We start from the raw sequence: 27,702 nt of genomic DNA, 5'->3' as shown, positions 1-27,702 counted from the left end.
GTCTGGCAGACACGGGGCACCTGGGTGGCTCAGTCAGTTAGGCATCTGACTCTGGATTTCTGCTCAGGTCACGATCTCGCACTTCGCGGGTTTGAGCCCCGCGTCGGGCTCCGTGCTGACAGGGTGGAGCCTGCTTGGGATTCCCTCTCCCTCTCTCTCTGCCCCTCCCCTGCTGGCATGCGTGGGAGTGCCCTCTCTCTCTCAAATAATAAACTTTACAAACGGGCAGAAGATTTTTGGGGAAATTTGATCTCCGTTAACTTCGTAATGGGATACAAACTGTACAGAATGGCTGCTTTTGATATTTGCCCTCTTAGATCGCTCTGCCATGATCTCTAAGGGGCGGCAGCATTACGTGACCACCTCGTGTGCACCTGTCTCCTGACAAGGGAGAACACGGAAGAGTGAGGGTGGAGGGGTCCACGCACGCGGAGAACTAGGGGACCCATCAGAAGTCGCACGTGTAAGGCAGTCAGGTCGCTGAGACGCGGGCACCCGAGGGTTGCTGTAACGCCCAGTTTACCGCCAGCGCTGATTCAGGTGTGCCTGATGTGTAGCAGGGGCTGCACGCAGTGACGGTGACCCGCAACAAAACCACTGAATTATTCGGGCCCTGCTGACAATCTCAGGTCATTCCTCGAGTCCGCAAATCCACCACTGGTAACGAGAGCGGCTACCCTAGGATCCAGTCCAGGGTCAGCACACCGTTTCTGGAAAGGGCTAGAAAGCAAGTGCTTTACCTTTGGTGGGTCATGTGATCTGTTCCAACTCCCCAGCTATGCAAATCTAATGAGGACGGAGGCCACAGACAGTACATAAACAAGGCACGCTGTTGTATTCTAATAACGTTTTATGAACAGAAACACACAGCAGGTTGGGTCGTAGCCTGCGGGTCCTGGTTTGCCAACTTCCGATCTAAAAGATTAATTATCTCGGGCGCCTGGGTGGCTCAGTGAAGCGTCTGACTTCGGCTCAGGTCAAGATCTCGCGGGTTCATGAGATCGAGCCCCGAGTCGGGCTCTCCGCACTGTCAGGGCAGAACCTGCTTGGGATTCTCTTCCTCCCTCTCTTCTCTCTCTGCTCTTCTGCTGCTCACGCTCTCTCTCTCTCAAAATAAATAAAAAGAGGCGCCTGGGTGGCGCAGTCGGTTAAGCGTCCGACTTCAGTCAGGTCACGATCTCACGGTCCGTGAGTTCGAGCCCCGCGTCGGGCTCTGGGCTGATGGCTCAGAGCCTGGAGCCTGTTTCCAATTCTGTGTCTCCCTCTCTCTCTGCCCCTCCCCCGTTCATGCTCTGTCTCTCTCTGTCCCAAAAATAAATAAACGTTGAAAAAAAAAATTAAAATAAATAAATAAATAAATAAATAAATAAAAATTTAGAAATAAAATAAAAAGTCTGCCTTAATAAATGTTAAATGATCAGTTATCTCCCCAAAACCACCTGAAGTACCACAACTGTCTTTTGAGAAGTTGTTTTATTTCTACTGTGCCCAGAGTATAGAACACTCATTAGAATTTGCTAATATCGTCGGAGTCTGGGCCAGCCTCTTACATGTATTTGGCGTGTTTTCTACACTATCCTGACCAGCTCGCTACTCCCCTCGTGCAGAGCTGAGAGGCAGGCGATGTCACGCTGACTGCGTTCAACCGCTTATTAGCTGTGTGATACGGGCCAGGTTGCTTAACCTCTCTGTGCCTCTGGCTGAAAGGCGACAACACAGCACCGCACCTCGTGCGGTGGTTTAAGTTTGAGGAACAAGAGTTAATACTGGAAAGCGTTTAGAACAAAGTCCCTGGGACACAGCAGGTACGCAACGAAAATAGCTGCCATTATAATAATTATCTAATCACTTGCTATCTTTATTCAATCTAGGAACTACTATTAGAAGAGGTAAGAATTTTTGTTCCCTGAAAACGCTCCTACAGAGTTACTCTTACTGAATTCCCAAACGGTCTCATTTGGAAGTCCAGCCATCCCTCGGAAAGGGGGTTAGTCTGTCGGACGGCTTGGTTAAGGTGGTCAGGAGCGGCGGAGGGGGCTTGGTGTCTAAAGGCAGAGTTCTCCTGTGTCCTAGAGAGGTGCAGTCCAACAGAACTGGCCGCAGTGATGGAAATAATACAAATCGGTGCTGTCCAACACGGTAGCCGTAGGGGCCACTGAGCGGTAAAATACGGTTGCAGGGTGACTGAAGAGGTAAACTGATTTCACCTAACGTTACGTATTTTCAACAGCCACATGCGGCTAGCAGTCACCCCTGTAGAAAGCACAGCTGTGGACAACGCGAGAAAAAAGTAAATGCATGCTGTCTGAGCTCCCCGAAACGAACCTCAAAGGGCAAACACCTCAGGGATGAATGGTAAGCAACTCTGAGGGTTATGGACACATAGTTTCCGGACTGAATTAAAAAAGAAAAGTCTTCCTCTGCCTTCATGCTCTAACATCCTACTCGTTGGCACTAAAATGCTGTGGCTCTCAAGGGCTCCGCTCACTAACTAGCGACACTGAGAGAGAACCCCACATTGGCTCCTCCCGTGGCGTCCATTCTGGGCGCTCAGAAACCCCAATCGATCAAGGATGCAGCAGGCAGCCAGGAAAACGTCTGCTCACGGCAATAAAACCCACTTGGAACCGGGGGCGCCTGGGTGGCTCAGCTGGTTGGGCGACCGACTTCAGCTCAGGTCGTGATCTCACAACTCCTGAGTTCGAGCCCCGCATCAGGCTCTGCGCTGACAGCTCAGAGCCCGGAGCCTGCTTCGGATTCTGGGTCTCCCTCTCTCTCTGCTCCTCCCCCACTCACGCTCTGCCCCCCTCTCTCTGTCAAAAATAAACATTAAAAAAAAAACCCACTTGGAACCCAGTTCAGGAGGCATTCTGCCTCTGAGTGTTGCCCGAACACAGGAGTGGAAAGTGAAATCAACGAGCAGAGGAGAAAAGAGCCACAGAACATTGTAGTGTTTTGAAAGAAACCCCCTGTTGCTTTCAGAGGACATAAAAAGAGAAGGTGTAAGGGCAGAATTGAAGAGTGGGGTCCTGAGGTCTGATCTGGTTCTCTTAAACCACCGCACCCCGGGAACGTGGAACCTCCGGAAGAATGCAGCCAGGGGCTCTTCTGCCTGTTTGGGGGTTTGGAACCTACCTTTGGGGTTGCTGGGCTGGCCCAAGTGACCAGATACTCCCTTCCCTTCTCTGCTCGCTCTGGGAGTGACCAGACCAGAGTGGGTGGGGCCATTGATGGCCCTTGGGGCTGCTCAGCTAGCCTGTCTATCCTGGAGACTCGTCAACACCCTCAACAGTGGCCAAACCTTATGGGCTCCAACAGTCCCGTCTGGGACAGGCAAACAATGGGTGGGCTTGAGAAATGATCTAAATCATCAAATGTCCGCATCGTCGCACACGGAGACATGAGGCATTTCTTGGGGGCATCAGGGGTCCAGCTCAGCCTCCTTCAGTTGGTCACCGGTAGTCCCCTAACATCCTAATTCTACCGACAGGCATCGACTGCTCCTTTGCCACGACTTCCCTGGGGGCTTCACCCCGCATGGAGTATGGGAGGAGGAGACATTTTAATGGAAAGATGTTTAATTTCCAGAAGAGATTAGTAGAAGGTCAGGGGAAAGAGTATGTTGGCTCTTTAATCAAGCCAATTGGCCGGAGGCTATTTTATTGGCTAAAAAAGAAGTACATCTAAAGAAATACACAATCTTCTTTTTGCCATGTAGAAATTCATCGGAACGTTTGCCACCATGAAAGGAGGGCTTCTGATGGGAAAAAGCTACACAAATGATTAATGGTAGTCTGACGGCTCATTCCATAAATCAAAGAACTCTTGTCAAAGAACCCCAAGCCAAAGCTCCAATTGCTGGGAAATGTTTCAGGAAGCATTAAACCTGAATATCCAAAGACTGGGGGACTTGAATCAGAGGCTGACAAACCCAACCAGGAACCTTATTATAACTGAGGGAGATCAGAGGGACAGGCAAACACAGAAACATCATAGAGCGGGCAGCTACATCTCAGAAAAGAACCCTTTGTCAGAAACTAAGAAGGGAAGGGAGAACGTTCTCTTGGCATCCATCAAATACAATGGGGGAAAGCATACCGTAGGCCAACTGTAAAGTCAGCTCAAAGCAACAGGCAAATTAGTAATACATAATTTACACAGAAAATGCTCCTATCTTTGCAATATTAAATCTGCGTCAAATAGAAGCCTGGGAGAAACATGGCGGGGCGGGGGGTGGGGGGCACAGAGGAAGGGAGAGAAAAGAACGTTGGCGTAAATCTGAGCGAGTGCTTAACCTGCAGACGCCCGCTGTTAGTAGGGACACCACTGACTGAGCAGAACCGGCCCCTAACTCAGAAATGTGATGCTTCACGGAACAGCCCTCTTAAAAGGCCGGCCAGAGGCCCGAACTGTGGGTGATGTCTCCTGGGTACTGAGAACTTTTCAGCATCACCTGTGAACCAAGAAGGTGGGCTCAGGTCTGGGCGACAGAGCCAGGGGCGTCCCCCGCCCGCTGGTAGGTTCTGTTATCTCTGCTTGTCCACGTGTGGACAGCCCAGGAGACCCTTGAGGGCCCCAAAAGCTGGTAGAGAGCCCTCAGCCCTCCTGGGCTAGTTAGCGGGAGGGAAGGCTTAGCCATCGGGGGAGCTACAGACGTTCTCACGAGTTTCACCTTACACGAGGCTCAACACCTAAATATGAGAAACAGAAACATCTGCCGCCTGACCACAAGCCCGGCCGGCAAGGTCAGCGGCGAGGTTACAAAGACGTGTCCTCCCGAAGCCTGAGACGGGAGCACCGTCCGGCCAAACCGTGAACAAAGCGAAAGGTAAACGAGAAAAGACCCCCGCAGGCTACGGTCGGGTAAATACCGTACACCGTATTTGCAACGTTGCCTGCGACCTACCCCGGTTTCAATAACCGCATCTGCGCGGCAGAAGGGACTGGCTTGCAAAGTGCTCTTTTGGCCTTTATTGACCCCTGGCTGTGGGCGCTTGCCCAAGCCCTACCGTCTACCCACTGGGAAGGGAACACTCATCCACAGGGTTAAATCTGCACACTTGAGGGGCGCCTGGGTGGCTCAGTGGGTTGAGCGTCGGACTCTTGATTTCAGCTCGGGTCATGATCTCACGGTTCGTGGGTTCGAGCCCCGCGTCGGGCTCTGTGCTGACAGCTCGGAGCCTGGAGCCTGCTTCGGATTCTGTGTCTCCCTCTCTGCCCCTCCCCTGCTCGTGCTCTCTCTCTCTCTCTTTCAAAAATAAATAAACATTAAAAAAAACTTTTTTTTTAAAAATTGCATCCTGGAATCTAATGCGAGTACACACATCTCTCAAATGTTGGCTTTACGCTGCTGAACTTTCTCCTACTGTCTCTCGTGTCTGCAGATCCGTGATGAAAACCAGAACTACCCCAGGGGAGGAAAGCCACTAAAGACACAGCTGAGCCTCGACTACGAGGTTCAGAGCATAGGGAGTGTGCTGCACACGCGTGTTCTGAGCACAGGGCAGGTGTGGGGACACCAGGTACGTGTCGCGACTACAGCCTGCAGTGTGAAGAAGACGGAGGGCTAAGGTTGCTATGCCACCCAGATACATTTTTTTACGTATTTTTAATACCCATTTGCACTTTCCAGAAACGCGAGTCGACCCGGGGAAGGTGACACTTTTGGGGGAGGGACAACTTTACCAAGATTCTTCGCCTGTTTGTTTGTTTGTTTTTTTTTTTTTTTTTAATTTTTTTTTTTTCAACGTTTATTTATTTTTGGGACAGAGAGAGACAGAGCATGAACGGGGGAGGGGCAGAGAGAGAGGGAGACACAGGATCGGAAACAGGCTCCAGGCTCTGAGCCATCAGCCCAGAGCCCGACGCGGGGCTCGAACTCACAGACCGCGAGATCGTGACCTGGCTGAAGTCAGACGCTCAACCGACTGCGCCACCCAGGCGCCCCACTTCGCCTGTTTGTTAAATCATGTCACCAACCCAAGCCGCTCTGGGGGTCTGAGTCCACTTCAACCCTCCTTCTCCCCGTCTGCACCGGCTGCTGCAAGGCCCCCGGGGCTGCTCACAGCCTCGTGTGCCCCCACCTCCCAGCCCTCCCACTGCAGCCGACCCAGAGTGTGCACAGACCAAGGTACAGACCACCTCTGTCCACATGACCGCTTTCCATCCTCCCCGTAAGGTCCCGGGGTGTCTAGACTTAATACATACAGGTAAGCGATACTGCCTTTCCAATTCATTCAGGGCATTCCCAAATACTTGCTAGAAAAAGGGGGTGTGCCAGGGCTGAAGGTTCAGGAACTGTTGACCTAGAAGCTTGATCTTGGACAAGTCTCTTGGCCTCCTGGGCCTCCTGTGCTACGTGAATAAAATCAAAGTCTGGACCAAGTCCAAGTCCTGCTCTAGGACGAAGCAGTCCAGACTGAGCAGCTGGGGGCAGAGGATGTGGATGGACGGCCCATCAGAAGGGGAAAGGGCAGAGGGTAGCCCCCAGCCCCGTGCACACGCACGCGTGCACACACATACGCCCCCCTGCTGCACATCTGTGGCTACAGCAAAAGCTCTGGGGCACCCACAAGTCTTCTTCTGTCATAAACAGTCACTGGCTGGGAAGTCCGCCCCGGAATTTCAGTAACGACAGGTTCTCGGTGCACGGGGTCATACACTAAGCCACAGGCTCTTCGAAGGACGGGCCCACGGGGTATCTGGTGGCCCCACGAGGCCTGCCTAGCACCTGCCACCACTGCTCTCCAGCTGTGCCTACAGAGGACCACATCTGTTGTGCCACCAAAATGGAGACCGAGTTGTGGCATCGGGAGAAGACAGGCGGGCACTTCTCCCACACGGGGCGACGTCTCCTGCCTTACTATCGATGCCCACAGTTTTCTGAAGCTTCCCAATTGTTATTTTCCCTCAACCAAAGTTGGGGGAACAGAGACTGTGGACGAGGAAAGTGAGCAGGGAGGCAAGTAGACGACGGGCAGCAGGGCACTGAATGTGGAAGCTCAGGGTCTGGCAACGGCTCACCAGCCTGAGGAGCCAACCGCATTCCCCTTATTTGTTTTCTCTGTTTAAGGTTAAACTTTAGGGTCACAAAAAGAGATGTGAAATCGAAATGTGCATGGCATTTGGGCAGCAACGGCACCCAGAAGACGGCGACTCTGACCCCGTGGGCTCCTCTGGGGCCCTACGCTGCCACGAGGCCCTGGGGGCCGTCCCGGGAGCCCAGCGGAGGCTGCCCGATGCCATCCAGGCTCCACACTGTTCTCAGGTGCCTGCCCCGCAACGGCAGGCTTGGAGCCCTGTCCTCAGACTGAATGTTCTGTGCTCCTTTCTAAGCGAGTCACAGAAGTGGTCCCAGTGAACCACACCTTGACCACCATTGAACTTCGGGACAGCAAAGGTGGCTCTCCGAGCAAGCCCAGGCCGCGGTCCGGAACAGCCTCACGCTGACGCCTGACGCTCCCCTCCCGGCTCGAGCCCCCCCCACATCAGGACTAGAGGGGCTCGAGGACCGTCAGAGGACGGTGTGCTGTCTGCAAACCGGGTGTGACTACAAAAAGGCCAGCTGACTCAGATTTTTATCAAGTCGATGCTAGGAGAAGGCACCACAGCTGATAGGAGAATTCTCGTGTGGCTTCCCCTGGCAGGAGTTCATACCTGTGTGTACACGCATACCCAGACAAGTACACGACTCACAGGAAAACACACAACCATATACTCACAGCGAGATCGACACATACACAACCGTATACATATATGCATATATCTACATACACACAGGTGTCTACACATGCACACGAAGGACCCACAACCATATGCACGTATGCAAATATCTACATACACAGATGTCTACACATGCACACAAATGACCCACAACCATATACACGTATGCAAATATCCACATACACACAGATGTCTATATACACACACACAACCATATACACAAATACATACACAACCATACAAACGTATGCAGGTATCTACACATAACACAAAAACATATGCATACACATAAATATACAATAATCACAGACACATACAGATATGTACATATACACAGATGTCTACAAATACACAATGATACACATCATATAGACACATAAATATACACACAACCATATATACATATGCACAGATGTCTATACGTATACAAATATATACAAATACATACAACCATACACACATATGAATATACACACAACTATTTACACATCTGCACAGATATCTGCACATATACACAAAGACAATCATATACACATACACAGATATCTACACATCTACATACCCACAGATATATACACAACCATATACACATATACACGAATATACAATCATATGCACAACTATACACACGTATGCAGCTATCTACATATACAAATATTTACAGACACATAAATATACACACATACATACACAGATATCTATACACACAAATATATACATACACAGATATACACACACTATATGCTCAAATATACACATATGCACAGATATCTACACACAAACAACCATATACACATACACAGATATCTGTGCATCTATACACACACAGATATACACACAACCACATACACATACCCACAGATATACACACAACTATATACACATATACACATATATAGAACCATACACACATACGCAGATATCTACACACACAAATATTTAGATACATATAAATATACACACAATCATACACACACGATATCTACATATACACACATGTCTACACATAGACACAACCATATATGCATACACAGATATCTACAAATACACACACAAATGGACATGCAACCATATACATATACACACAAATAGATACACAACCATACACACGTATGCAATATCTACACATACACACAAATACGCACACAATTATATACAAATATCTACATATACAGATGTCTACAAATACAAATACACACAACCACACACACAGACGAGTACATACAGAACCATATACAGATATCTACACCTACACAAATATATACACACAACCATATACACATACATACAAATATACACACCCATCTACACATACACATATACATTTACATACACATAGATATATATACAACCATATACATATATACACAAATACACATAATCATACAAATGTCTACACATACACAGAAATATGTACACACACACACAAATATACACACAGCCATATACACAAATGTCTACACAAATAGACGCGTGCACACAGGTCTACATATACACAGATACCTAGGCATACAAATATACACGCAGATGTCTACACAGACACACGAATACATACATACACAGATCCCCCTTTAAACAACACAGCCTTTCGGCTTCTCTTATGCCAGTGTCTGCTCAGTATTCACGCGGTGCCCCGAAACCCTGCCGCGCCCAGCCACGCGCCCGTCACTCACCTCTCCGTGTCAAAGTACGAGTCTATGTAAGAATGCGGGGCACCTGCCACGGCGAAGTTGCTGCTTCCAGTGTCCACGAGAATCTGCAGCTTTTATTTTGAAGGGGAAAAAATAGAAACTATCAGGTTACTGGAAGAAGGCAATGCTCTCGAAGAATTCTTTCTAAAACTAAGCACCAAGAACAAGGTATTGCTTGGAAAAAAACTTGTATCAATGAGAAATTTGTGTTAAAAGTCGTTATGAAATTGAAATCTGAACAGTCCATTAAGAAGCTAACCGCAGGGAGGGGCACCTGGGGGGCTCAGTCGGTTAAGCGTCCGACTTCGGCTCAGGTCATGATCTCACAGTTTGCGGGTTCAAGCCCCGTGTCGGGCTCTGTGCTGACGTCTCAGAGCCCGGAGCCTGCTTTGGATTCTGTGTTTCCCTCTCTCTCTGACCCTCCCCTGCTCACGCTCTGTCTCTCTCTCTCTGTCTCGAAAATAAACATTAAAAAATTTTTTTTTAATACACAAACCTTAAAAAAAAAAACTGCTAAAAAACATAAGCTATTGATGAGATAACCCAGGTGGGTAAGTATTTCCCTAGAATTCTCTCAACACTTACACAGCTGCTCTGGGAAAAACCCTCAGTTTTGCCAAATCCAGTGTTTTCCACGCTTCTCTCACTTGACCCCCTCCCTCAGCAGTCTTGCCCAGTCAGCCACCCTGTCCTGGAAATACGGTCTTCGTTCTGGATTCCGGGACTCTACGCTCCCAGTTTTCCTCCGACTTCCTGCCTGCCCACTTCAGTCTCACTGCCGGGTGCCTCTCCTCTGCCCCGTGTGCGGGAGTCCCCCACAGGTTGGCCCTGCAACCGCCAGGCACCAGCCACACTCGCCCCGTGGCAGCGACCTCATCAGTCTCACGGCTTTGCCCTCCACACGCCCGTGACTCCCCTACATCTCCCACACGGGCACCCCCAGGCCTTCCCCGCTCAACACCTCCACTTGGATGCCCAACAGCCATCCGTTAGGGGTTGAAATGTGTCCCCCAGAAAGTCACACCGCGGTCCTAACCCCCCAGAACCTGTGACTGTGACCTGACTTGGAAATAGGGTCTTTGCGGATGCCATTAAGATGAGGTCATTAGGGTGGCCGTCATCCGACAGGACTGCGGTCCTTACAAGAGGAAAACACCATGTGAAGATACAGACGCACAGGAAGAAGGCCAGGGGACAGGGGCAGAGACTAGACAGAGGCAGGTGCAGCCAAGGGGCACCAGAGACTAACGGCCACCACCGGCAGCCAGCAGACGCAAGGAAGGACTCGACCCAGAGTCCCAGAGGGAGGGCAGGCCGGCCGCCACCCTGACCTCAGACTTCTGGACTCCAGACTGTGAGAGGAGGCATTTCTGTTTCAGACCACCCGGTCTGTGCTTCACGATGGCTGTCCCAGGAAACAAACACACTGTCTCACGTCTGACGTGTCCAGAACCGAGCCCCCGGCACCCCCAGGCCTGCCGCGTCCATAGACTCTGTTTCCATTTTGTTAACGGTGGCTCCGTCGCGTCAGCTCAGGCCACACAGCGTGGCGACACCTTCACCGCTTCTCTCCCCCATGCCCCACATCCAGACCCCCTCCTCCGGGCTGTATTCCGCGCCTGCCCGTCTCTCATCACCTCTGCTGGGACCAATGTGGCCAGTGGCATGACCGTCTCCCGCCTTTCCCAACCAGGGTCCCCGTTTCCTGCCTCAGTCCGCTCCACCCAGTGGCCACCGTGACGCTACAAAAGTGTAAGTCAGAGTGCACCACCCCCTGCCCTCCCTCAGCTCGACAGCCTCAGTCCTCACACCGGCTGCCAAGTCTCCGGCGCCCCGACTTCACTCCACCCCCACCATGCTGTTCCGCGGACATTCCAGACCGGGGCCGTCCCTGCCCCCCGACCCACTGCCTGTGCCGAAGTGGACTGCCCTCCCGGGGGGACCCGGAACGCGGCGTGCCCTCCCAGGGAACCCGCAGTGCACATCCCCCCATGTCCTCCAAGGCTTTACTCAACGGGCACCTCTCAATGTACCCTTCTGAATGGCAACTCCCTGCCTCTGCTGGGCACCCCCTTCCCTTCCTCCCTCTGCTCCCATGACGCTCATGCCCTCCTGGGGTAACAACAGCAATGGCAGGCCTCTAGCAGCACCTACTATGTGCCAAGGACTCAGCACCTACTATGTGCCAGGAACTCCTTACAGTGCTGCATAGACACTAACGTGCTGAACCCTCACGAGGGCCTTCTGAGGGCAGCGTCGACACCCTTATTCACAGATAGGGCAAGCAGGTGCAGGGGGGCTGACCAACCTGGTCACGCACAGGTGTGTGCGTGGCAGGGCTGGGCCTGAACCCACACCGTGCTACTCCAAACACATTATTTTAACCCAGCTACCCACTTCCTGGCTCTAGGAGCTACCCATTTCCCCTTCACCCCACTAGCGTGTGAGCTCTGAGGCAGGGATATGTGCTATTTTGTTCACTGCTCTGTCCCCGTGCCCGGAACGGGGCCAGGCACAGAGGAGACGCTCAAATATGTGTTGAGCAAACAGCTAAATGATTCTCAAAGGTTAAAAAAAAATCAAAGACACCAACTTTTCCTTTGAAAGACAATACAGATTCGGGAAAAAATAAACAAGGTACGGTTGGGGCGCCTGAACGTGCTGTGGGCAGGCTCCGCGGAGGCCCTGTTTTAGGCTGCCAGGCAGACAGCAATGCTGGCTCCCGCTTCCCCGATCGAAGTGCCCTGGCCTTCCCCTGCAGGAGGCTGCAGAAATGGCCGGCAGTAACGACCCGTCCTGGGAGCACCTGCCCTGGAGCTGTGGGCACAGCGAATGCACTGCCCACGTTTTCCCAAACAAGAGCCAATTCTGTGACCTCAGAGGGTGCCCTTCCCAGCACTGAAGATCCCATCCATGACACTTGGCGGAATGGCGGACAGATCTGGGGCCTGAGGCCTGACGTGACTCTAACACGTACTGAATAAAGAGATGATAAAAATCACTCGATACGCCTTAACTTTAGGAAGCGAGTTCTGCCCTTCGTCTGCATCTACTAACACGGAGTCACTGGAAAAGGTGCAAAATCTCACTCCCCTACAGAGAGGAGATGTCAGACAGCCTGCAGTTTGAATAAAAATCATCTGGTTCCCCGTTCAAGCATGTGATGCCCAACAGCCCCGCGGCTGTCGCCAAGTCTGCGTGTACTTGGGCTGGACCGGAAAGGAGCTGCAGAGACCTGGCGTGCCTCCAGCAGTCAGGGCAGGTGCGCCCGGGGGAGGAGTTCGTGCGCAGGTCAGCCGGGAGGGCCGGATATTCCTACAGGGCAGAGCTCTCCGCTCCCACTCTCCGTGTCAGTGACTCGACACAACATGATCCTCAAAGCAGGCTTATCAGAATCTCTGTGCAGGTTTTTAAAAAGTCCCTTCACATTGGGGCACCTGGGTGGCTCAGTCAGTTAAGCGTCCGACTCCGGCCCAGGTCATGATCTCCAGGCTCATGTGCTTCCGATTCTGTCTCCCTCTCTCTCTGCCCCTCCCCCACTCGTGCTCGTGCTCTCTCTCTCTCTCTCTCAAAAATAAACGTAAAAAAAATTTAAAAAATAAAATAAAAATAATAAATAAATAAACGTAAAAGCAATCCCCTCAAAATCAGTTCTTTTAAGACAGGAGCCCATCCCACATACGTCCGACTCAATACATTTTTCCTAATCCTATGGCTTCCCATGTCCCATTTCCATTTTGATCCTGTAGTTTACGTTTTCATGGAGGCCTCACACTTAGGATGGCTGACGAAATCGTCGGCCGCTGGTGACTGAGTCAACCTCCAGCCCGTCTGCCCTCCCGAGGCGAGCCTGAACTCCCAACTCTCCTCCCAGGTTGGTTCCCCATCCCGAGAGCAAGCTCATTAACGTCACTCAGGTGTGGGCGGACGGGGGCTTGCTCTGAATAGCAGTCCTATCCCTGGGGGAGCTCCTTGGGTTTCAGGAGCTCTGCCAGGAACTGGACCAAGATCAAATACAGATTTCTTCTAGTAAGTCGCAGTATCACATATGGCCAATGTGACAACAGCAAGGATGGCACCTTTACCCATCCTGGGAACGAACTGCCAAAATGCAACCTGTCAAGCACCAAGGCTTTTGTCCCAGCAGCAGACACTGGGTCCAAGCTGACACACGCTCAGCCGTGCAACACACGGGATCCCGCTTCCAGATTTAAATGGTTCCTGAGGACAAGAAGAGCTTCTCAAGTTGCTTGGAGGAAAGCAGCAGAGAAACAAAGGAGAAGGGTAAAACCCCAGGACTCCTTCATGAGGCCAATCGGGGAATTCGACACCTTTAAAACCAGGGAGTGAGGGGCGCCTGGGTGGCTCGGTCAGTGAAGCATCCGACTCCTGATTTCAGCTCAGATCATGATCTCGTGGCTCACGGGTTCGAGCCCCACGTGGAGCTGTGCACTGACAGCGCGGACCCTGCTTGGATTCTCTCTCGGCCTCTCTCTCTGCCCCTCCCGTGCTCATGCTCCCGCGCCCTCTCAAATAAATAAAAGAAGAAAGTGTGGCAAGACATATCAATCACCCGAAAAATAAAATAAAACAAAACAACAAAAAACAATTTCACAACAGTGAGGAATACTTCATCTGTCATCAAATCACAGGTGAGAAAACTCTAGAATCCTGAACATGAGCATCCTTCCTGCCCACACTCATGGTCGGTCAGGAAAAGCGTGCCATCTTTACGAGCGCTTCTGGGTCTCCAAGCACCCAGCCACCCAGCAGGAAAGGCCGGCTGCCTGGGGGCATCCCACCTCCACACCGAGTGCTTTTTCACAACAAGCGTGGTCAGAGGCACAATCGCCTAGGAGAATTTCTGGGTAGACATCCACCCCCCAACAGCCTCCGCATCTTACCAGAACTTTCACACACCCCTGCGCTTACGTCTACCGCAACAAACAAAGCCCCGCTTTGCAGAGGCAGGGGGACACGAAAGCAGAGAAAGCTGCACCAGGATACAGACTCCATTCTTTTACACAGCCGACTCCTAACCGTCCAGGCATCTGGTACGACCCTCTCTTTCCCAGCGAGTTCAGCAGGGCTCAGCTTGCAAGAAAATTCAATTCGAGTCATGGCTCGGCGAAGCCGGCCACCTCAGTCGTTCCTGGAGCAAAGGATCTGAGGAGAGAAATCACCCCAATAAATGAGGCAGTCCAAAGTCAGGCAAGGGACGGATGTCCAGGGAAACCACCGTGGGCTGTGTTTCAAGTAACGTCTCTGCACAGCAACAAGCCGACACTTTTTTCTGTGCGACGATGCTGGAGACAGACGTCGTGTGTGCTGACGTCCCACCATAGCTCCCCTTTTGGGAGGAATCCAAGCCACAAGGGAAAAAAGGTAGTGCCACTCACCCCGTACCTCTGCTGTGCAACAAGCTGAACCTCCGAGGCTCAGGGTACCGGTTTCTTAGCCTCACTCCACGCATTCACACCGCCTTCTGCAGCATCCTTCATCCTGAACTTCCAAAAGCATTTCCTGCCTCCTTGGGTTCAAGTCCACACACCCATGATGGTCTAAACTCCAGGACGCTCAGCCCCATCAAGGGACGTTGAAGATGCAGATAGATTAACATTTAAAAAAAAAAAAAAAAGGTCCAGAACTGCAGGAATTGACAGGACAAATTTTTTGTCGCTCCGTAAAAACAATAAAAACTCCAAACACTCCCTGGAGCCACTGCCCTGTGCCTCCCAGCACAGCCAGGCATCACTGAGCTAAACTTCCGTCTCGATTACAGGCCTGTAAGCAGCACAGGCAACTACTGACCAGTGCCCCCTGGAAGCTCCAGGAACATCACCTTCCTGGTTTTCCCACCACAGCCCTCCTTTCTCATCCCCCCTGCAGATACTTCCCTCCTCTGTGCTCTTGGAAACGCCGTACACGTTGCTCCTGGGAATTCTGTGTCCCCAGCCCCTGGTGCACCGTTTCCACACTGGACGGCGCCCCACGGTCTTCTCCAGGGGACATCCCAGCACGGGGCACCCTGCAGCGGAGCAGGGCCTGGGTGGGATTCGCCGCTTCGGCCCCAGTACCTTGGACAGCGCCCAGGGCATCTTGGCCGCTCGATAAAAGTTGTGAAAGCCGTGAACAAGTCGCTGCATATTCTGGGCAAAAGAAACTTGTTTATTCATTTATAAGACAAGTCTGTATTGCACACCCACCAATAATACACAAAATATCAAGAAGGCAAAAGATCTGAGACCGTCTATTCTAGAAGACGAGAGAGAAGACGTAGGAGACTCCTACTACCCCTAAGCAAACACTTTTCCCTGTGGCGTGTACTTCTTCAACGATACTCTCCAAGCCCAGCAGCCCCGGCTAAACCCGCGCGATGCCATTCTACAAAATAATCCTGAAGCAAGGACACCATTCGGCACACTGGCGGGTGAGGACTGGACAGGTTTCGAAATGTGAACGGCCAGTGTCTTCACGACAATGTGCTTCTGAGCCGCTTTGCTGAGCGGTGACAGAGCCCCGGATCCAGGGGGCCCCACCTCTCACGAGCAGTGACACAGCCCCGGATCCAGGGGCCCACCTCTCACAAGCCTGCGTCTGGGCAGGACTCCACCTCGCTGCCTGTGCCTCGCTGCTCCCTAGTGCAGACTCTCAGTGAGCCAGCAATACCTGCTTGTGCCAATCACACATGCAACTCTCTGCAGGAGGTGGGAAGACTGAGGTCAGTCCTCAGTGGCCACCACCACAAACTCCAGGACATCCCAAGGGACCTCTGGCCAAGGGCTGGTTCCAGAGCAGTTTGAATCTAACGGGTTCTTCAGGACGTTCCCTTTAGGAGTGTCCTTGGGGACAGTCAGGACTTTATCCTCACGCCCTGGCCTGCCTAGACAAAGCTCACTCATTTTTAAAATGGCACCTGCTGTGGGGTTTTATTTTCCTCATCGTGTGTTGGTGCGACGCTGACGGGGTCCAGGCTGTCTGGGTCTTTACTGGCCTTCCTTTTCTCCAAGTAGCTTTCCTCTCAAAGAGCTTGAAAATTGCTTGAGGGCAAAACAGATTTTCCTGTCTCCTTTTGTCATTCCCCACAATGACTACCTCAGGCATCTGCTAATCAGCTGACCTGTAGGGGTAAGAACACACCTGGGAGAAGGTGCACCTGCCAAGAAGCTGGAGGGAGATCGAGATCAAACTCCTGATATGTGTGTGTAAGTATTTAGGTTTTCTAGAAATGGCTAGGGGGGGGCTCACTTCATGTCCCAGGTGCTCTACAAAATAACCACATGTTTACCTCTTAAATATCCAAGGATAACCAATGTTAGAACAAGATGATGGGGGCACCTGGGTGGCTCAGTCGGTTAAGCATCTGACTTCGGCTCAGGTCATAGATATCACGGTTCATGGGTTCGAGCCGCGCGACGGGCTCTGGGCTGACAGCTCGGAGCCTGGAGCCTGCTTCGGATTCTGTGTCCCCCTCTCTCTCTGCCCCTCCCCTGCTCGCACTCTGTCTCTCTCAAAAATAAATAAACATTAAAACATTTTTAAAGGAATTAAGACAACAGCAGAGGTTTTGGTGCCCACCCGTGTGCCCTGGTATTTACTGGAGCTTCCGGTACATTCTCTAGCTGCAGCAGCAAAGACCCTTCAAGCATCCAGGGCGGCACGAAGTGCCAGGATGTGAACACAGCATCGGATGGCCTGAGACCTCCACCTGCCGGCTCCCCACCTGGACAGCTGGACAGCGCGCTCTGCCGCCTCCCAGAAGTCCGAGCAGCCCCAGACCCAGCTGTTCCCTGCAGTCACGGGCTCCTCCCTGCCTCACTGCCTTGCCCCCACCAGTGTCTCAGGGCAGGGAGAAACTCGAGAAGGGTGACTCCAGCAAACCTTGCCTTATGTGCCCCAGAGACCAAATATGCTTAAACTCAGAGACCCTGAACGGAACGAAAGCCAAGCGTGGTCAGGAAAGCGAAGAGCCCTCCAAGACGACGACCCACCTGACCGTTCTACCACCAGCCGAAACCTACATCCAGACTGTGTGTGTCTCCCACTGTCTGTCCCTCCTTAATCTTCTGCTGATGCGTGGGGCAATCACCTTGCAGAAAGTCATTTGCTCGTCGCTGCAGGAGGGCAAAACATCGCGTTAAAGGAAAGAACTGGGTGACGCATCCAGTTAGCGATTAGCAGCTGGAGATCTCTAAGATATCACTGTCTCTTTTTCAGCAGGTTAACAGATAGGAAAATGAGCAGATCGTTTAAATAATGGCTCATTGAACACAACGATTCCTAATTACATTAGCCGCCCATCTGCTGAAGTCGGCCGGCAAGCAGAACCCGCAAGCAGCGGCATTTTCCGGCCCAGCTACGCGGGCTGTTTGCCCGCAGTTATTACGCGTGATTATAGGCGCTGATCTTGTTAACCAGGTTCTTTCTCCGCTTCGGTTCTGGAGATGAATCTCATTTACTTAAACACATCTTGTTGAAGAAAGCAAAAATAATTGCCACGCACCATTTCTCCACAATCTAAAATTAAGGTTGTTTTATAAAGAACGGGATGGGGGGGGGAATCACTTTCAAAGGGCCCCACTTAACACAAACAGATGTTACCGAACTCAGCTAAGAGGAGCTTGATTATACGATTTATTCAGGCTCTGCGCTCACGCACGCTTGGGCTTTCACTACTGCAACGAGGCTCCTACTAGAAAAACACACGTCAAGGGCCACATGGATTCCTCAGCTCCTTTTGGAGGAAAAAAACAAAACAAAACCAGCAGTGAAGGTTTTCCACAGGGTGCTCAGGGCTTGGCAGGTTAATTCTGGCCGTTCAGGTGGAGGTTAGGAGCGCGGGATCTGGGGTGCGGGAGGGTTGATGCGGGGGTCCCTGTTTTAAGAACCAAAGTCAACCCCAGATCAGACACGGCTGATCTCCTTCCGGACACAGGAGTTACGGCTCCCTCTGCAGTGAAAACCCATCCCCGGGTGGTTTCACCCCAGGGAGGGAGTGGTCCCTGAGTTTTGAAACTTTCCAGACACAACCCCCCCCCCCCCCCCCCCGGTAGCAAGACTGGAGAGGCGAAGGGTGGGGGAGATTTCATCACACATCCAGAGCCCGGGCCCTTAATGGTGTCCATTCATAGGCTGCTGGCTTCAGGTTCATTTTCCGCCAACGGTCCCAGGATACGCTCTGCACTTTCTCTAAAGCAGAGCAGCATGACCATATAGTGGCTTCAGGGTCTGTGACGCCTGGATTTGGGCGCCAGCTTAGCCTCCTACTGGCTGGCTGTGGGGGCTCAGGTAAATGACACACCTTCTCCGGGCGTTGGCGTCCCCATCCACCCGTGAAGCGGAAGGCTAAAGGGTGCTGTTCTGAGGGGCACCTGAGATCATTCATGTGTGGTGCGCCCAGAATTGTGCCCTGCTCACCGGGATGTTTTAACTTCTCAAAGGGGTTGCAGCGACTCTGTCCGCCCTCGTCTGCGGGCTGACTTGCATCGCGGTGTATCAGCGCCAGAACTGGTACGGGGTCCCCAGCAGCCCTCCCCGGGGAGGGCACTGCGGCCACTCCCCTGCAGCAGGCGGTGCCCACGTGAACGCGGCCATGTGCCAAAACACCGGGGTGGTGGCCCGGGCGCCAGGAGCACCCACACTCGGCTCAGACTCTAAACCCCAGGGCCAGCGAGGCCGCTGCACTCCACCAGTCCTTCTTCCACACTCGGTCCCCCGGGGGACTGGGACCCTCCACCTCCTTTCCTCTTCCCTCTGCCTCCATTTCCACGAGTCTCTGTGTCCCGTATGTTCCACGCGCCGGACCTTTCCTCAAGCTGTTCCGCTTCCTCTGCCTCCTTGGGTCACCCCAGCGGCTTCGATGCACTAGCCCTGAGCACAGAGCTCAATAGAGGTTTGCTGAGTCAATGAATGAGTGGTGCCGTCTGTACTCAGAGCTGGAGCCAGTTAATTGCCGCCCTCCGGATGGGTTTTCCTAGGGTCTGATGCCCTCAGGGCTTCGGGGGTTCCACTGGGCTCCCGGTTTCTCTCCCACGGCGCCTCTAGTGGCCGTCCTTACCCTCTGGGGCCACCGCGGAGTGGAAGTCACACTTGGGTGATGGGTGACGGGGGAGAGGGGCTGTGGCAGGACCCGCGGGGCCCGCGCCCCACCCTCAGCAGCCTGACCGCCCTTCGCACCTCAAGGCTAACCAGCAAAGGTGATGTTGGTGAACAAGATCCTGGTGAACAGCCTGTACAACTCTGAAGCTCTGAGTTCTTGCACACGCTTCTCCCAGCCAGCCCCTGGGAGCGCAGGAGGGCGGCAGAGAGATGGGCTTTCCCGCTGATGGGAAGTCCACGTGCCCTGGCCGGCCCCCACAAGGCAAAAGAACCATCTAAGCACCTAGGGTCTCAAATACCCTTTTGTCCCCCGTGGAAGACGCAATGGCGGTAGAGCGTGCGGGCGCAGCCCGGATTCCCCACTGCCCGGCTGCGAGAGGTCACCTGGCCTCTTCCCCCAAGGCCACGCCCTTCCTGGGGACAGCCACAGATAATGACGAGTGACACTGGATAACAAAGGCCTGGCCACATCCGCCCAACTCGGGAGGGCTCTGCAGGGCCCTCCTAGCGCCCGAGTGCCCGGGGGGGGGGGACAGTCGAGGCCACCTTTGGGCTTCACCGGCCCCCTCTGCCCACTCCTGCTTCCTCGGCCCCTCGCGGACCCTAAGAGCACTACCATGAACGCCCCGCAGCTACACTCTGCTCAGAGCCTGCTCCCCGGAGCCCAGCCCACACCGGCCCTCTCGGCTGGACACGTGCTCCAGGAGCACTTCTCCAAGGGCTTCCCTCTGAACAGAACCTCAGTAGGTGCCTAAGCCTGGTTCGTAAGTGGGGAGTCTCCAAAGCAGAGGCCTGGGCCTGTCTCCCAAAGCAGACACAGCCAGATGCCTCCCCAAGCGTCAAAGGCCAGGGACAGAGGCCCCCCCCCCCAGTGAAGCGGTGAGATCTGGTCTCCACTTGGCCACTAGCTGGCCGTACAGTCACTTTTAAGTTCTGTGTAGTTAAGTAATCTCTACACCCGACGTGGGGCTCCAATTCACGAGCCTGGGATCAAGAGTCGGAAGCAATTCTAGCTGAACCAGCCAGGCGCCCCGGGAACAGTCCTCTTTGGCCCGGAGTTTGCTCATCTGTGAAACGGGAGGGAATAGTTTCAGCCTTCGAAATCCGTGCGCCTAAGTCTAGCTGTTGCCCACAGAATTCAGACAAGGAAGGACATTTGCAGCCTGGGTCTCCCCCAGTGTGCAGGGGCACCCCACAAGGCTGGGCTTCCTCCGGGCAGAGTTGGCCTAAGGCTCAGCCCCCGGCAGCCCGGAAAGGGCATCGGCCTCCCGGGTCCAAGGACGGTTTTCATTGTGAGTAGCAACGGCCTCAGAGCACACTTGGAAAGAGGCAACAGAACCCTCTAAACCCAGCTCCAACGCCCGAAGAAGGGTGGGCTGTTGGCTACATCTTCGGGAATCAAAACAGTCCGGGGGTCTGGTTCTCTGCCCCTTGGACACAGAAGTCAAGCACAGACTCCTGGGGGCACTGCCACAAGCAGCCTCACATCGACCAAGCTTCTGGAAGAAAGGTGGAAGCCACAACGCTTGCTTGTTTGCAAAGGGATATTCCGTGACAGGTGGCCTGGATGATTCCATTTGCTTGCCCGGCCCCTCCCTCTGTGTAGGTAAACTGGGGAGGGGGCTGGGGAGGTGGAGGCCTCTCTTCTATGGAGATGTCACAGCCCCGGACACCTCCCAGGCTGGAGTCTCCCTTGGCCTCTGGGCTTATGTAAGCTACCTGTTGTCAGGATGCAATTACACTGACAGAGGAAGGCGGGTATTTAAGCAGTCATGTGTCAGAGTTACAAGGCTAGACCTCGTTTACTGAGGCCAATGATAATCATGATTCTCTTTGCCGTGGAGAAGAAAATTCACGCTAAATGGCACTTTTTAAAGAAAGCACTATTAAAAAGTTCAAAAGCAGTGGCTGGCTCAGTGACTTTGGCTCAGGTTATGACCTCACGGTTCGTGGGTTCAAGCCGCGCATCAAGCTCTGTGCTGACAGCTCAGAGCTGGAGCCTGCTTCAGATTCTGTGTCTCCCTGTCTCTCTGCTCCCTTCCCCACTCACTCTCTATCTGTCTCTCTCAAAAATACACATTAAAAAAAATTTTTTAAAGAAAATCATTAAACAAAATAAAATAAATAAAAAGCTCAGAAGCAGGTATGTCCCATATTCGGGTGACTGTGGAGGGAGGGAAACTTTTATTTCCAGAAGGCAAGGTAGCCTCTTCCTTCCCAAAGGGACAACTAACCGCTCAGTCCCCAAAATCCATTATAGGTTTCCAGGGATCTTAGGAGACATCGTTTTAGCTTAAAATCAGCCCTTTCTGCACATTTTCCGAAGGAGTTTAAGCAGACTCTCATCAAAGGTATGACGTCTTAACTCTCAACATATTTCCGGAGTTTCACTAAATGCTCCCTTGTGCTCAAGAGTTGGTAACCGCAATTGAGAAGCCATTTCAGATCTAAACTTTCCGAAAAGAGACACGGGATTAACTTCGCCCAGGTTCCCACGTCCAAGTACTGCCAGTTTTTAGTCAACGTTAGGAAGAAAGACAAAGCGTTTACGCTTTTACTGCAGCAACGGGCAAGACCGTCAAGTTACTGTTATTACAAAACGGCTGCTTTTGGCCATTATTCTAGACAGCAAGAGTCATGTTCTTAATCGCGGTGAAATACACATAACGTTTGCCACCTTAACCGTTCTGGAGTCTGTAGGTCAGCGCTGTTAAGTCCATTCACACTGTGGTAACAGCCGCCCCCCGCCGTCCACCTCCAGAACTTACTCATTTCCCCAAATTGAAACTCTGTCGGCTGGAAACACTAACGCCTCGTTCCCTCCTCCAGCCCCCACCACCCTACCTGCCGACGCTGGGACTCTGACCCTCTAGTGGGATCCCACAGTTTTTCCTCTGTGTCTGTCGGATTTCGCTCAGCATCATGTCCCCAAGGTTCATCCACGCTGTACCCGGTGTCAGAATGTCCAGAATGTCCTTCCTTTTTAGGGCCGAATAATAATCCACCGTATGGATATATCACATCGTGGTTATCACTCGTCCGCCAACAGACACCCACTCTGCTTGCACCTGTTGGCTATGGCGACTAAGGCTGCTGAGAACACGGGTGTGCAAATATCTCTTCGAAATTCTGTTTCAAGTCTTTGGGGAAGATTATTTTTTCCGATAAATATTTAGTGAGCAGCTACCATGTGCCCAAAGAAGATTGGGTGTGCATTCCAGATTTCACCACCTAACGTTGAGACAACAAACAAAACAAAACAACAACAACAACAACAAAAAACCAAACAGCTTTCTCTGGACGCCTGGGTGGCTCAGTCGGTTAAGCGTCCGACTTCAGCTCAGGTTATGTCCTCGCCGTTCATGAGTCTGAGCCCCGCATCGGGCTCTGTGCTGACAGCTCGGAGCCTGGAGCCTGCTTCCGATTCTGTGTCTCCCTCTCTCTCTCTGCCCCTCCCCCACTCACGCTCTGTCTCCCTCACTCTCAAAAATAAATAAACATTAAAAAAATTGTCTTTTAAAAACAGCTTTCTCTTTTATGATGGCCTTCAGTCTCTGCTGAATCAACTGTAGGACGGGAAATGAATGAAGCACACACAATCAGAGATTAATTACTTGAGGTTTATCCACTGAATTAAAAGTTTAATGTCTAAGTCCCTTCCCTGCTACACAACACACTTAAGAAAAATAACTCCCTCTGTTTTACGATGCTGTTTGTCAAAGGTACCGTAGTCAATGTTAAGTGTGTGAAACACAAAAGAATGAGACTAGGGACGTGAAATGCCGACTTACACAACCTGTTACTGTACTGTGAATAAACAGCACTGAACTCGAGTTAAAACTCACCGGCCATGGGAATGCAAGCTGGTGCAGCCACTCTGGGAAACAGTACGGAGGTTCCTCAAAAAACTAAAAATAGATCTACCCTACGACCCAGCAATTGCACTACTAGGCATTTATCCACGGGATACCGGTGTGCTGTTTCGAAGGGACACATGCACCCCAATGTTTATGCGTTTATAGCAGCACTATCAACAATAGCCAAAGTCTGGAAAGAGCCCAAATGTCTATCGATGGGTGAATAGATAAAGAAGGTGTGGTATATATATTCAATGGAGTATTACTTGGCAATCAAAAAGAATAAAATCTTGCCATCGGCAACTACGTGGATGGAACTGGAGGGTATTATGCTAAGAGAAATTAGAGAAAGACAAAAATCACATGACTTCACTCATATGAGGACTTTAAGAGACAAAACAGATGAACATAAGGGAAGGTAAACAAAAATAATACGAAAACAGGGAGAGGGACAAAACAGAAGAGACTCCTAAATATGGAGAACAAAAGGAGGGTTACCGGAGGGGTTGTGGGAGGGGGGATAGGCTAAATGGGGGAGGGGCGCTAAGGAATCTACTCCTGAAATCATTGTTGCACTAGATGCTAACTAACTTGGATGTAAATTTTTAAAAAATAAAAAAAATAAAATCGAAACAAAAAGCAATAAATATAAAGATCCAAAAAAAAACACAAAAAAACAAAAACAAAAAACCTTCACCGGCCAAACGGACTTGCCAGGTTAGCCTCACACGGTTTTATGAAAATACACGTTCAACACGATCATGGAAGTGCTTTGGAAGCAGACAGTGTGACTTAAACCCTAAGCGTCGCAAAGGCACGAAAGCCATCTAGTAACACTGATGCTTCTACGTAAGGGGTAAGGGTAAGGGTAAGAATCCTTGTACTCAGCTTACCGTGGAACGGGACCGAGCCTTTGCAACGACACCTTCTCAAAACCGAAAGCATTAAGTCGGTTTTGCATCATGTCTTTGCACTGCTGTCTGATGGGCCCAAACCGGGAAGGTGTCACCCAGAAAGGCCATTGTTTTGGGTTTGCTGGCCTTTGCTAATTTCAGGCCAGCCATTTAAGAAACAGGCTACTTCTATGTGATTTGTAAAAGGCTTTGATGGTCTTTTCTTGTGAAACCCACGAGGGGAAAAAAGTGTTTTAATAGGCATATGGCGATCAAAGAGATCATTCTCCGCTAAAAAGATTTTTTAAACCCCTTCCAAGTAAATTCCTCTCAGGAAAGACATTAAATCTCCATTGATCTCCACATTTTTACGGTGTCCAGATATTTTGAAAGAATGCGAACCCAAAAGAGAAGTGACAGATGCCTCCCTCTTTTGTCTCCACGCCAGTGAAATACAGATATTTCCCTAATTAGGGTACAGAACAGCCGCACACAAATCTTCCAGAACATTCTAGAGGCAGGAAAAACTAAGACTTGGCTAAAAAAGAATGCAACATACTAACCTTGGCAAGATCTCCGACATACGTGTGAGAGAACCCTTCTGTATGACATCTAAATGCCCTTGATGCAGCAAAGGTAGAGACAGATCCCACCCACCCCTCCCAACTCCCACCACCACCCACTCAGGATGGCACACCACCGACGCCCCCGACTCTCTTCCGCATCGTCAGCACATCCCCCCAGGAGCGCTCCCACCTGCTTACGAACAGGCTGTTCCATTTCCCATCTGGACAAACACAACAACCCACAACTGTCTTCGCCTGAGAGCCTCCTACAACCGCGGCCCCCGCGCACCTTGCGAGAGGTGACTGCGCTTGGGGCGCCTGGGGTAAGCGTAGGACTCTTGGTTTTGGCTCAGGTCACGATCTCAGGGTTCGTGGGTTCAAGCCCCACGTGGGGCTCTGTGCTGACGGCGCGGAGCCTGCTTGGGATTCTCTCTCTCTGCCCCTCCCCTCCTGTCTCTCTCAAAAATAAATAAATAAACTTAAAACATTTCAAAGAATGAGGTGACTGTACTTATTCACGGCTTCAAAGTCCTCTGCTTCCTTCTCTCTCGAACCGCTGGGGACAGCTCTTACCCACATCACACACCAAGACCAACCGCTAGACCTCCCGCCCCTTGGCCATCAGGGCATTTGGACCTTTCCTGAGTCCCCACCTTCCCCCCCCCCACCCGCCCCCCCGGACACGACCACTTTCCTGTTCCCCTCCCATCCCCCTACTGCTTCTCCTCGGGCCCCCAGCCCATTCCTCCTCACCTCCCCAGCCTCCAAGTTCTGGGGTGTCTCAGGGCCCGTCCTTGGACCTCACCTCTGTGTCCTGGCTCACGCCGCGGGAGACCACGTCTCATCTCATGGCTTCACAAGGCTGCTCTCACGGTGACGCTCTGCCTGGGACCCCTTGTGGAACCCCACATGCATATTCAGCTGCCCCGAAGGGATCTCAATTTAGCATTTCCAAGACTAATCTCCTAATTTTACCTTCTTGACCACGTAGCTGCCAGCCACCTTTCCTCTTACTGACACACCGGCGTGCTCCACATGGGGCCTCCTGGGGGCACCTCCAACACGCAAGCACACATCCTCCTCAGGGCCTTTGCCCTGGCTGTTCCCTCCGCCTGGAACACCCTTCCCCACATACCTCACTCCCTCTGTCTTCAGGCCTCTGCTCCAGGGCTGCCTCATTGAAGACCCCTCCCCTGACCACCCCGCAGCACCCAAGAACACGCCCCCACGCCCAGCATGCCTTTGTCTGCGTTTCAATCCACATTCCAAGTAGCAGCGTATTTACCGGATCGGTCTCTTCTCCCTAAATGTAACACCAGATGTGCTGTGGCTGTGGCTCACTGCTGTACCCTCCGTGCCTGGGCGGGGTCATATGACCATTGACATGTGTCAGTGCGCATCAAGTATCTGCTGAGTGTGTTTTGTCGCAAGTGAGTTAGAGTAACTGCCTTACCAGTTAACCAAACTCGGACACCAGGCTGCATTTTATTGAGAAACATAAAAACAGAAGAACTGAATCTAAGGGGGTCATTGTTTTGTCCACTGGAATCACCCCAGGAACCACTAGATATAATCTCCAACCCAGAGAACAGAACCTGGAATCCATACCATTCTTTGAATGTTTATTTATTTTTAGGAGACAGCGCATGAGTGGGGTGGGGGGCAGAGAGAGAGGGAGACACAGGATCCGAAGCGGGCTCCGAGCCGTCAGCCCGGAGCCCGACGCGCGGCTCGAACTCACGGACCGCGAGATCACGACCTGAGCCGAAGTCGGACGCTTAACCGACTGAGCCACCCAGGCGCCCCTAAATGTTTATTTTATTTTTCAGAGAGAGAGAGTGGCAGAGCATGAGCAGGGGAGGGGCAGAGAGAGGGAGACACGGAATCCGAAACAGGCTCCAGGCTCCGAGCTGTCAGCACAGAGCCCGACGCGGGGCTCGAACTCACGGACCGCGAGATCACGACCTGAGCCGAAGTCGGACGCTTAACCGACTGGGCCCCCCCCCAGGTGCCCCTAAAGCGTTCCTTCTCTTTAATACAGGAAGGATGCAGAGGACACTCATCATCATGGGCCCTGAGTGACGTACCGAATGGCTGCATCACTCTACAGCACACCGGAACCTAACGTAACACTGTGTTAACTATACTTCAGTAAAGAGCACCTGACTCTCGACTACGATACGCGTCCACCGCACATCCGTGCCACGATACACACAACGCTGGATGACAGTCCCCCCGCCCACTTACCACAAACACCTGTGCAAACAATTCACAAAGCCGTCTTACGTGATTTCACTATTCCTTACAACATTAAAAACTGCATGAAAGCCAACATCAGCCCAAGACCGGATTTGTGCCTGAGAAAGACCCGCAAGCACGCTGTCCTGTCCGGAGCGTGGAACTGTTAGCATCCACCGCAGGTTTTAAAACAATCACCTTTTAGGGGCGCCTGGGTGGCTCAGCCGGTTAAGTGTCGGACTCTTGGTTTCAGCTCAGGGCGTGAGGTCACTGTTTCGTGGGTTCGAGTCCCGCGTCGGGCTCCGTGCTGACAGTGTGGGGCCTGCTTGGGACTCTCTCCCTCTCTCTCTGCCCTTTTTCCCTGCTCACGCCCTGTCTCTCAAAAATGAAGAAATAAACTTAAAAAAAAAAAGAAAAACAATCAACTTTTGGTGCTAGTCACTAACAACAGGCCTAAAGGATGCCGCGAGAATACGGATTACTGCTTGCGATTGCAGAAACTGACACACTTTTTCTCCTCCGCTGTCAGAATAGCTAGGCCTCAGAGAGGAGTGTGAACACACACTTGGGAAAAGCATTCCACCTCCCGATCTCCTGCTCCGATTTACACGAGAGCCCGCGGCCGTGGCCCACAGCT

General features: G+C 51.9%; 1 protein-coding gene across 2 annotated transcripts in view; it reads right to left on the bottom strand.

The window, feature by feature from the left end:
* Positions 1-27,702, bottom strand: part of BACE2 (beta-secretase 2) — a 91,828-nt gene that overhangs the window by 43,017 nt on the left and 21,109 nt on the right. For both annotated transcript variants that reach the window (XM_030329296.1, XM_030329298.1), the window contains exon 2: positions 9,396-9,484. In XM_030329296.1, coding sequence (XP_030185156.1) covers positions 9,396-9,484 — 89 coding nt within the window. The remainder of the gene's footprint in view (positions 1-9,395; positions 9,485-27,702) is intronic.

The sequence above is a fragment of the Lynx canadensis genome, chromosome C2 (genome assembly GCF_007474595.2).
Source record: "Lynx canadensis isolate LIC74 chromosome C2, mLynCan4.pri.v2, whole genome shotgun sequence".
NCBI lineage: Eukaryota > Metazoa > Chordata > Mammalia > Carnivora > Felidae > Lynx > Lynx canadensis.
The sequence above is the reverse complement of the archived record's forward strand: the minus strand, read 5'-3'. Positions and strand labels throughout refer to the sequence as shown.